Source organism: Brachyistius frenatus, unplaced genomic scaffold, assembly GCF_029030835.1.
Source record: "Brachyistius frenatus isolate BFR_SWC_R1_liver_20210118 unplaced genomic scaffold, ASM2903083v1 Contig_464, whole genome shotgun sequence".
NCBI lineage: Eukaryota > Metazoa > Chordata > Actinopteri > Embiotocidae > Brachyistius > Brachyistius frenatus.
The window spans coordinates 16,560-29,515 of NW_027211063.1; the positions used below are offsets into that span (position 1 = coordinate 16,560).

General features: G+C 50.3%; 1 protein-coding gene across 1 annotated transcript; it reads right to left on the minus strand.

The window, feature by feature from the left end:
* Positions 1-800: 800 nt before the first annotated feature.
* Positions 801-10,153, minus strand: tomm20b (translocase of outer mitochondrial membrane 20b). Its single transcript, XM_069687456.1, has 5 exons — positions 9,919-10,153; positions 5,028-5,074; positions 3,617-3,698; positions 2,580-2,722; positions 801-1,369 (listed from the first exon to the last, which is right to left on the minus strand). Exons 1-5 carry the CDS (start codon positions 10,040-10,042, stop codon positions 1,325-1,327), a joined length of 441 nt encoding a protein of 146 aa, XP_069543557.1. The 5' UTR covers positions 10,043-10,153; the 3' UTR covers positions 801-1,324.
* Positions 10,154-12,956: the final 2,803 nt, after the last annotated feature.

A 12,956-nucleotide genomic window follows, 5' to 3' on the forward strand; every position in this document is an offset into this window, starting at 1 on the left:
GGTACGTTCCAGTATTCACACTAATATACTACTTGGTACGTTCCATATTCACGCTAACATACTACTTGGTACGTTCCAGTATTCACGCTAACCTGCTACTTGGTACGTTCCAGTATCCACACTAACCTACTACTTGGTACGTTCCAGTATTCACACTAATATACTACTTGGTACGTTCCAGTATTCACGCTAACCTGCTACTTGGTACGTTCCAGTATCCACGCTAACCTGCTACTTGGTACGTTCCTGTATTCACACTGACCTGCTACTTGGTACGTTCCAGTATCCACACTAACCTGCTACTTGGTACGTTCCAGTATCCACACTAACCTACTACTTGGTACGTTCCAGTATTCACGCTAACCTGCTACTTGGTACGTTCCAGTATTCACACTAACCTGCTACTTGGTACGTTCCAGTATCCACACTAACCTACTACTTGGTACGTTCCAGTATCCACACTAACCTGCTACTTGGTACGTTCCAGTATCCACACTAACCTGCTACTTGGTACGTTCCAGTATCCACACTGACCTACTACTTAGTTTGGCAGAAACAGATTTAGTATGTCCCAGTACATAGTATGTAAAACGTAAGATGCCAAAAGTACCAGGATGTTCTACTACATCTGCAGGCCACCATACTACTCGAGCTGTTCTGACCCACAATCCTCTGCAGCGGAAGATACGTCGCATCGACTGAACCGAGACGGTTGGTGGCGCTGAAGCTTACTGCAGACTGTTTACTGAAGAAGTGGGGGACATGATGTTCCTTTCCAATTAAAATCAAAAGACACCTCATTTATTCACATATTTTATTTTTTTCTAAAGAGGGTCATCCTCTTTAAAATGAACAAAACATTTCAACACCTTTAAAAAGTGTCTCCAAGTCTAAGAGCGAAAAGAAAGACGACTGATAAAACAATAAATACTCGGCGAAGCATCCGAGCAGACAGAACTTCCTACGACTGATGCCATGACGATGATGGTTGGGACGGTGGACCTGGACCATGATGCTGTCAGGATGTGTGGTGCACACTCCACTCCCTGGAGGAGGAGGAGGAGGAGCAGGAGCGCACACTCCGTGATGGAGGAGTGGGAACAGGTTTGGGTTTCTCTGGGCTTTATGAGCGAGATATTCTAATACCCCAAAACGGGTAATATAAGTAAATAAAAAGTCACGGGGGAACCAGGAATAAAAAATAAATCCCTTCAGGACGCCTTGGTGGAACATGATGGACGTCAGCCGAGCGGATGGAGGCTGAGGCGGTGGCAGGTCGTGATGGAAGGAGGAGGTCCACGTGAGGAAGAGGAGGGTCCGCTCCTCATTCTATATCGTCCTCGCTCAGACTCTGTGCGCTCACGATCCGCTGCAGGAGGAGCAGGAAAAACAACACGTGACAAACAGCCGGCGCAGAGTTTGGACTACATGGATCAGCTTTGGACCGGCTCTGATTCTGGACCAGGCAGCTGGGTTTTAGAGCTACCTGGGAAGGTTTGCTGACTATCTGACAGGTTCTGGATCAGTTGGGGAGATGTGAGTGCAGACTGATTTCTGGACCACATAAAGGGGGCTGGGGAGGAGGGGGGGGGTTACGTGGGTGATACTGGACCAGTTCAGAACATGTAGGTACTACCTTGCTGCAGCTCGACTGGTTCGGGGGGTTATTTAGGACGAGTTCAAAAGATGTTGGGGCTACAAGCTGAGTCCAAGTCAGTCAGGGTGGACGGGGTGCCTGACGAAAACTGGGCCAGTCAGGGATTTATTGCCCTCTCGTTAATCCTGCTGAACCTGCTTGGGAGGTGTATGAGCCACCTGATCCTGTCAATCCCCCTGGCTGATCCTGGACCAGTTCTAGGTGGAGCGTCCTACCTGGCTGATCCTGGACCAGTTCTAGGTGGAGCGTCCTACCTGGCTGATCCTGGACCAGTTCCAGGTGGAGCGTCCTACCTGGCTGATCCTGGACCAGTTCTAGGGGAAGTCCTACCTGGCTGATCCTGGACCAGTTCTAGGGGAAGTCCTACCTGGCTGATGCTGGACCAGTTCTAGGGGAAGTCCTACCTGGCTGATGTTGGACCAGTTCTAGGGGAAGTCCTACCTGGCTGATGCTGGACCAGTTCTAGGGGAAGTCCTACCTGGCTGATGCTGGACCAGTTCTAGGGGAAGTCCTACCTGGCTGATGTTGGACCAGTTCTAGGGGAAGTCCTACCTGGCTGATGCTGGACCAGTTCTAGGGGAAGTCCTACCTGGCTGATGCTGGACCAGTTCTAGGGGAAGTCCTACCTGGCTGATGCTGGACCAGTTCTAGGGGAAGTCCTACCTGGCTGATGCTGGACCAGTTCTAGGGGAAGTCCTACCTGGCTGATGCTGGACCAGTTCTAGGGGAAGTCCTACCTGGCTGATGCTGGACCAGTTCTAGGGGAAGTCCTACCTGGCTGATGCTGGACCAGTTCTCGGGGAAGTCCTACCTGGCTGATGCTGGACCAGTTCTCGGGGAAGTCCTACCTGGCTGATGCTGGACCAGTTCTCGGGGAAGTCCTACCTGGCTGATGCTGGACCAGTTCTAGGGGAAGTCCTACCTGGCTGATGCTGGGCAGTTTGGTGAGCAGCATCTGGAAGACGGGCGGCGGCAGAGTTTGCTGCAGCACCTGCAGCAGCTGCTGAGGCTGACCGCACACTGCGATGGCGTTGGTCAGGTGGTCCACACCTTTCTCATAGTCTCCTGAGGATGAAGCACAAACACAAGACTTATTCTTATCTGCAGGTCTCACTGCAGTGAGGATCTTCATGTTCCACATGAGAAAGAATACAAAACTAACTTCACAAAAAAATAATCCAACTGTCGATGAAGAGAGCAGAATATGTGCATAAATGCCGGGCAGCTGTTGGAGTGGAGGTGCTGATGTTTCTGATCTCTGCAGTAATCTCATCCTGACCAGGAGACACTGAAATATTCTAGTTCATGGAGCACCTGCACGCAGTGTTCCCGTTATAAATCACAATCCACGTGGAAATGAGCGCACGTAGATCAGCCTCATATCTGCCTTCACTCTCAGCCATCAGTGGGCAACGCTTATTATAACAGTGGAGGTGTAAAATCATCCGTGTGCTGCTTTGGTGAATCGTGTCAACAACGGAGAGCTGGAGGTGTTGGTGGAGGAGATGAAGCTCAGATGTAAAGTGATGAAGCTCCACGGCGACGTCTTCACTTCACACAGCTGCAGTAAACTGAGCACAACATGAGCAAAGAAGCTGATTGTGCAGTTTGGAAGTCTCATGCTGTTTGATGAGTTCTTGGATTTTTACAAACGATGTTTATTTTTCAGCAAGATGTCACGACTGCAGTTAAATGTGAGCTGTGGACTTTCTTCTCTCATTTAATAGACATTTCCTCCTGCCCACATAAGATGTGATATGAAGTGAAATGAAATGAGAGGCTTCGTGATCAAGATGTCCTCTCCGTCTGTCTCCTCAGTTAGTTTCCAGGTGCTCACTCCTTCCCGTCCACAACGTTTTTATGAGTCCAGACTTTGTGTTTCCTCTGTTCGCCTCTATCAGCGGTTCTAACTGAGTCTCCTGTTCAGCGGTTAGATTTCAGAAAATGTCCCAACGTTACCCTGAGCCAGCAGCTCCTCCCCCAGCTGGATCTCCTCCAGGAAGAACTTCTGCACAGCTTCGGCATCCTTCAGATCTGGAAGCTGCAGGACGATCAACAGTCAGACAAACGGGTCGGTACGAGAGACGAAGGACACGTTCTCAGAAAACATTCGACCGAGCATTTTGAAGGAACACGACTCGTCACATTTCTGTCAGAGACAAACTGAGTCCCTTCAAAGTCAACAACACGCCACTGGAAGGAAAGCTCAGTCAAATAAAACATCCATAACAATTACAGCATCATCATTGTATGAATTAATATTAAGCTTCGAAAGAATGAAGAACACAGACATCAGTCTGTATCAGTCCCTCCTACCGTCCTCCTCTCTGTCCCCTGTCCACCTCTTTTCTCCCCTCTGTCCTCCTCTATGTGCCCTGTCCACCCCTCTGTCCCGTGACCTCCTCTATGTCCCCTGTCCACCTCTCTTTTCTCCCATATGTCCTCCCTTCTGTCCTCCTCTATGTCCCCTGTCCACCTCTCTTTTCTCCCAGATGTCCTCCCTTCTGTCCTCCTCTATGTGCCCTGTCCACCCCTCTGTCCCGTGTCCTCCTCTATGTCCCCTGTTCACCTCTCTTTTCTCCCAGATGTCCTCCCTTCTGTCCTCCTCTATGTGCCCTGTCCACCCCTCTGTCCCGTGTCCTCCTCTATGTCCCCTGTCCACCTCTCTTTTCTCCCATATGTCCTCCCTTCTGTCCTCCTCTATGTGCCCTGTCCACCCCTCTGTCCCGTGTCCTCCTCTATGTCCCCTGTTCACCTCTCTTTTCTCCCAGATGTCCTCCCTTCTGTCCTCCTCTATGTGCCCTGTCCACCCCTCTGTCCTGTGTCCTCCTCTATGTCCCCTGTCCACCTCTCTTTTCTCCCATATGTCCTCCCTTCTGTCCTCCTCCATGTGCCCTATCCACCTCTCTGTCCTCCCCTCTGTCCCGTGTCATCCTCTATGTCCTCTGTCCAACTCTCCTTTCTCCCCTCTGCCTTCCTCTCTGTCCTCTGTCCTCCTCTCTGTCCCATCCACCCCTCTGTCATCCCCTCTGTTCACCTCTCTGTCCCCTGTCCACCCCTCTGTTCACCTCTCTGCCCCCTGTCCACCTCTCTGTCCTCCCCTCTGTCCCCTGTCCTCCTCTCTGTCGTCTCAGCCAGCTGATGAGTTAAAAAGAGTTTGACTAGTTTTAGTAAACGTTACAAACATGCTGAACTCAGCAGAAAGACGTTTCTCAGGTCTCAGTCTGTCTCCTAAATGAAACCAGCTGGTCCACCTTAAAGGACCGCCCCCCACCCCCGTCCCCATGGAGACAGCTCTGACTTCAGTGGGTTTACATCAGTGTGGAAGGATGTGTGGGACCCGTCTCCACCTGGACCGGACGGAGCTCACCTTTGCCAGGCCGGCCCTCTCCGTGGCAACCTTCTGCTTCCTCCTGCCTGCAACACACACAACACACTCAGAGATGAAACACACAACACAACACAACACACTCAGAGATGAAACACACAACACAACACAACACACTCAGAGATGAAACACACAACACAACACAACACACTCAGAGATGAAACACACAACACACAACACAACACACTCAGAGATGAAACACACAACACAACACAACACACTCAGAGATGAAACACACAACACACTCAGAGATGAAACACACAACACAACACACTCAGAGATGAAACACACAACGCAACACACTCAGATGAAACACACAACACAACACACTGAGATGAAACACACAACACACACACACAACACAACACACTCAGAGATGAAACACACAACACACAACACACAACACACTCAGAGATGAAACACACAACACAACACACTCAGAGATGAAACACACAACACAACACACTCAGAGATGAAACACACAACACACTCAGAGATAAAACACACAACACACAACACAACACACTCAGAGATAAAACACACACAACACAACACAACACACAACACAACACACAGATAAAACACACAACACACTCAGAGATGAAACACACAACACACACACACAAAACACACAACACAACACACAACACACACACAAACACACAACACACTCAGAGATAAAACACACAACACACTCAGATGAAACAAACACACAACACACTCAGAGATGAAACACACAACACACAACACAACACACACAACAGACACAAACACACAACACACAACACAACACAACACACTCAACAGACAACAAACACACAACACACTCAGAGATAAAACACACAACACACAACACAACACACTCAGAGATAAAACACACAACACACTCAGAGATAAAACACACAACACAACACAACACACTCAGAGATAAAACACACAACACACTCAGAGATAAAACACACAACACACTCAGAGATGAAACACACAACACAACACACACAACACAAACACACAACACACACACAACACACTCAGAGATAAAACACACAACACAACACAACACACTCAGAGATAAAACACACAACAACACAACACACTCAGAGATAAAACACACAACACACTCAGAGATAAAACACACAACACACTCAGAGATAAAACACACAACACACTCAGAGATAAAACACACAACACACTCAGAGATAAAACACACAACACACTCAGAGATAAAACACACAACACACTCAGAGATAAAACACACAACACACAGAGATAAAACACACAACACACTCAGAGATGAAACACACAACACACTCAGAGATGAAACACACAACACACAGAGATGAAACACACAACACACACACACACACACTCAGAGATAAAACACACAACACACTCAGAGATAAAACACAACACACTCAGAGATGAAACACACAACACACTCAGAGATAAACACACAACACACTCAGAGATGAAACACACAACACACTCAGAGATGAAACACACAACACAACACACTCAGAGATAAAACACACAACACACAAACTCCACCAGCTGGAGGCTCACAGCACAGAAACAGAGTTATTGTGTTTGTGGAGACGTTGTTGGCGGTTAAAGTTTCTATGCACGCACCACCGGTCCCTGAACGCACCACCGGTCCCACCGGTCGGTTGTGTAACACATCTCACACACACACACACACACACACACACACACACACACACACACACACACACACACACACACACACACACACACACACACACACAGACACACACAGACACACACACACACACACATACACACACACACACACACACACACACACACACACACACACACACACACACACACACACACACACACACAGACACACACACACACACACAGATACACACACACACACACACACACACACACACACACACACACACACACACACACAGACACACACACACACACACACAGACACACACACACACACACACACACACACACACACACACACACACACACACACACACACACACACACACACACACACACACACACACACACACACACACACACACACAGACACACACACACACACACACACACACACACACACACACACACACACACACACACACACACACACACACACACACACACACACACACACACACACACACACACAGACACACACACACACACACACACACACAGACACACACACACACACACACACACACACACACACACACACACACACACACACACACACACACACACACACACACACACAGACACACACACACACACACACACACACACACACACACACACACACACACACACACACACACACACAGACACACACAGACACACACACACACACACAGACACACACACACACACACACACACACACACACAGACACACACACACACACACACACACACACACACACACACACACACACACACACACACAGACACACACACACACACACGCACACACACACACACACACACACAGGACCTTTGACCCCTGTGTGACGGACAGCTCATCTTCCTCACCAGGTGTGTTGTTGTATGTTAAAGCTGAACTGTAATGGCGTCTTCTGAAGAAAGGAAGCCGTTGACCCCGAGTGACCCAGAGTGACCCAGTGTGACCCAGAGTGACCCAGTGTGACCCAGAGTGACCCAGAGTGACCCAGGGTGACCCAGAGTGACCCAGAGTGACCCAGTGTAACCCAGTGACCCAGTGTGACCCAGAGTGACCCAGGATGACCCAGTGACCCAGAGTGACCCAGAGTGACCCAGTGACCCAGAGTGACCCAGTGTGACCCAGTGACCCAGAGTGACCCAGTGACCCAGAGTGACCCAGGGTGACCCAGTGTGACCCAGAGTGACCCAGAGTGACCCAGAGTGACCCAGAGTGACCCAGTGACCCAGAGTGACCCAGAGTGACCCAGGGTGACCCAGAGTGACCCAGTGTGACCCAGAGTGACCCAGTGACCCAGTGACCCAGTGACCCAGTGACCCAGAGTGACCCAGAGTGACCCAGTGTGACCCAGAGTGACCCAGAGTGACCCAGGGTGACCCAGAGTGACCCAGTGTGACCCAGAGTGACCCAGTGACCCAGAGTGACCCAGGGTGACCCAGTGACCCAGGGTGACCCAGAGTGACCCAGTGTGACCCAGTGTGACCCAGGGTGACCCAGAGTGACCCAGTGACCGAGTGACCCAGTGACCCAGGGTGACCCAGAGTGACCCAGAGTGACCCAGTGTGACCCAGGGTGACCCAGAGTGACCCAGAGTGACCGAGTGACCCAGACCCAGTGACCCAGAGTGACCCAGAGTGACCCAGTGACCCAGAGTGACCCAGAGTGACCCAGTGGAGGCTTCAGGCTGCATTCCCTGCCTGCTGAAGTGCCCCTGAGCAAGAGCCTTTTAACCCCAACTGTGCTGGCGGCACTATGACTGTGTGTCTTTACATTTGACATAGAAGGAGCTGAAAGGACTTTTCACAAGTCGTGATTTATTTCATATTTCAGTGGAAAAGTAAAGACATTTACAAAAATACAACTTGCACCAAACTCAATGATAAATGTGGTCAATTTAACAGGAGACAACAACATGTCCCTGTTGGGACAATGTTTGGAGCGTGTCTTCGTCTCAGGTGGCAGCTCTCTTCCTCCTGAGGACCAACCGACAGGATCACCGAGCGTCCTAACACCCAGATGTTAAGCAGATGTGTGGCTGCATTCACTGTTCACATCCGGTCCCGTCACACAACATCCGAACCGAACCGAACTACTTCAGTAAATTAAGAGCCAGACAGATTTCTTCAGAGAAAAAAAATTGCTCTTTACTGGCAGATGTCCGGTGTACGCCGACCCGCCCGCGGGCCGTGCGTGAAGTCTCATCTCCGCTCTGCTCAGTTCTGAACGAGTCCTCCGAGAACACGTTAAAACACCTGATATCTGAATGGACTCCGGCCTGAGAGCTCAAACCGGTCCGACAAACCGGTCCGGATGAACCGGTCCGGACAAACCAAACCAGTCCGACAAACCGGTCCGGACAAACCGGTCCGACAAACCGGTCCGGACAAACCAAACCAGTCCGACAAACCGGTCCGGACAAACCGGTCCGACAAACCGGTCCGGACAAACCAAACCAGTCCGACAAACCGGTCCGGACGAACCGGTCCGGACAAACCGGTCCGACAAACCGGTCCGGACAAACCAAACCAGTCCGACAAACCGGTCCGGACAAACCGGTCCGACAAACCGGTCCGGACAAACCAAACCAGTCCGACAAACCGGTCCGGACGAACCGGTCCGGACAAACCAAACCAGTCCGACAAACCGGTCCAGACAAACCAAACCGGTCCGACAAACCGGTCCGGACGAACCGGTCCGGACAAACCAAACCAGTCCGACAAACCGGTCCGGACAAACCGGTCCGACAAACCGGTCCGGACAAACCAAACCAGTCCGACAAACCGGTCCGGACAAACCAAACCAGTCCGACAAACCGGTCCGGACACGGCGGCGCTGCCTTTCCTCACCGCGCTAACACCTTTACTGGTGAGACCGGACCGGACCGGACCCGATGAAGAAAAGGAGGAGGAGGAGGAGGGAGAACAGGAGGAGGAGGAGGAGGAGGAGAACAGGAGGAGGAGGAGGAACAGGAGGAGGAGGGAGAACAGGAGGAGGAGGAGGTAGAACAGGAGGAGGAGGAGGGGAACAGGAGGAGGAGGGAGAACAGGAGGAGGGAGAACAGGAGGAGGAGGAGGAACAGGAGGAGGAGGAAGAGGAGGAGGAGGAAGAGGGAGAGGAGGAGGAGGGAGAACAGGAGGAGGAGGAAGAGGAGGAGGTCACCACTCACGTTCCCGCAGCCTGTTCTTGAAGTCGGGGTCACTCCGTCGCTTCCTGTCGAAATAGATGCAGTAACCGACGAACAGAGCCCCGCACACCCCCGCGGCCATCGCGCTCGTCTTCCCGCCCATCATAGCTCCCGGGACCCGGTCGGTTAACGGAGGGTTTCGGGTGAATTCGTTGTTTTGCGTCCGGTGCTCGGTTGACGTCAGGCTGCTGGCGGAGCGGCTCAGGGCAGGAAGGACCCGGAAGGACCCCGCCGCTTCACAGCTCGTAGCTGTCTGAAAATGCCTGACTGGAAATGTAAAAAACCAAAACAGTCATTTTCTCAGTTATTGTAATGAACTAATGGGTGAATTAAAGTGGACAGACGTCCTGAATATCAGCGGGAAACCGTCTGAATAAAGAGTGAATGTGGAACAGGAACACTAATAATACCAAATAATTTTTTTTATTATTATTTTAAAGGAAAAAAGACTTATGTTATTTTTTATATTTGTAAAGCTGCTCGACATTATTTTCTGTAAACTAATCTTTACAGGTTACTTGAACAGCCTGATACTGAGGACGCAAAAACAGATAGATTCACTCAGCTGTCATTAACCTGCAAGAAAATCTGGTCATCATGATATTCACACATCAAACACCAGAAAAAAGTCAAACAGATGAAATATCTCGAGATTTATGAGGATCTGTTTGTAGTCTCCGGTTCTGAAAAGTGAAAACACAGACTCCCATTCAAAAAGTTACTTCAACATTTTGACTAAAAGCTCATATTGCCATTTTCAATCCACATAAATCTTGAGATATTTCATCTGTTTGACTTTTTATTTGAGTTTTTTTTCTGGTGTTTGATGTGTGAATATCATGATGACCAGATTTTCTTGCAGGTTAATGACAGCGAAGTGAATCTATCTGTTTTTGCGTCCTCAGTATATTTCATATTTATATTTATTCCCCTGTATGTCACCACACTGATGTCACATGTCCTTTTTTTAAACCGTAGAGAAGAATAAAGTGTGTAAAGAGCAGATTTAATGAAGTAGTGAAGGTTCAGTTTACAATCAGACGACCTCCATGACTCTGCTGGTGTCCAGCTGTTTACAACATGTGAGATACACTCCTGTCAGACACACACACACACACACACACACACACACACACACACACACACACACACACACACACACACACACACACACACACACACACACACACACACACACACACACACACACACACACACACACACACACACACACACACACACACACACACACACACACACACACACACACACACACACACACAAGCACCGTGCCCTGTGGCATTATGAGTACAGCAGCACTGACTCTGACCTGCCAGCAGGGGTAGCTGTTGTTCCAGCACAGCATTCAATGCTTCACACACACACACACACACACACACACACACACACACACACACACACACACACACAGCTGGAGAGGAATGAGTGTGTGTGTGTGTGTGTGTCTGTGTGTGTCTGTGTGTGTGTCTGTGTGTGTGTGTCTGTGTGTGTGTGTGTGTGTGTGTGTGTGTGTGTGTGTGTCTGTGTGTGTGTGTGTGTGTGTGTGTGTGTGTGTGTGTGTGTGTGTGTGTGTGTGTGTGTGTGTGTGTGTGTGTGTGTGTGTGTGTGTGTCTGTGTGTGTGTGTGTGTGTGTGTGTGTGTGTGTGTGTGTGTGTGTGTGTGTGTGTGTGTGTGTGTCTGTGTGTGTCTGTGTGTGTGTGTGTGTCTGTGTGTGTGTGTGTGTGTCTGTGTGTGTGTGTGTGTGTGTGTGTGTGTGTGTGTCTGTGTGTGTGTGTGTGTGTGTCTGTGTGTGTGTGTCTGTGTGTGTGTGTGTGTGTGTGTGTGTGTGTGTGTGTGTGTCTGTGTGTGTGTGTGTGTGTGTGTGTGTGTGTGTGTGTGTGTGTGTGTGTGTGTGTGTGTGTGTGTGTGTGTGTGTGTGTGTGTGTGTGTGTGTGTGTGTGTGTGTGTGTCTGTGTGTGTGTGTGTGTGTGTGTGTGTGTGTGTGTGTGTGTGTGTGTGTGTCTGTGTGTGTGTGTGTGTGTGTGTGTGTGTGTGTGTGTGTGTGTGTGTGTGTGTGTGTGTGTGTGTGTGTGTGTGTGTGTGTGTGTGTGTGTGTGTGTGTGTGCAGCAGCTCAGACTTACACACACACCTGGATGGCTCCTCCCACTCCCGCTGTGTGTGAACACAACAGCCTTCAGTGCTTCTGTTACGACCACTTCTCCTGAAGTTCTCATGTTGCTTCATCTCATGTTTCATGTCATTCGGCCTGAAACATCTTCGACAGGTGGAGGTGTGACAGGTGGAGGTGTGACAGGTGGAGGTGTGAGAGGTGGAGGTGTGACAGGTGGAGGTGTGACAGGTGGAGGTGTGACAGGTGGAGGTGTGACAGGTGGAAGTGTGACAGGTGGAGGTGTGAGAGGTGGAGGTGTGACAGGTGGAAGTGTGACAGGTGGAGGTGTGACAGGTGGAGGTGTGACAGGTGGAAGTGTGACAGGTGGAGGTGTGACAGGTGGAGGTGTGACAGGTGGAAGTGTGACAGGTGGAAGTGTGACAGGTGGAGGTGTGACAGGTGGAGGTGTGACAGGTGGAGGTGTGAGAGGTGGAGGTGTGACAGGTGGAGGTGTGACAGGTGGAAGTGTGACAGGTGGAGGTGTGAGAGGTGGAGGTGTGAGAGGTGGAGGTGTGACAGGTGGAAGTGTGACAGGTGGAAGTGTGACAGGTGGAGGTGTGACAGGTGGAGGTGTGACAGGTGGAGGTGTGACAGGTGGAAGTGTGACAGGTGGAGGTGTGAGAGGTGGAGGTGTGACAGGTGGAGGTGTGAGAGGTGGAGGTGTGACAAGTGGAAGTGTGACAGGTGGAGGTGTGAGAGGTGGAGGTGTGACAGGTGGAAGTGTGACAGGTGGAAGTGTGACAGGTGGAGGTGTGACAGGTGGAGGTGTGACAGGTGGAGGTGTGAGAGGTGGAGGTGTGACAGGTGGAGGTGTGACAGGTGGAAGTGTGACAGGTGGAGGTGTGAGAG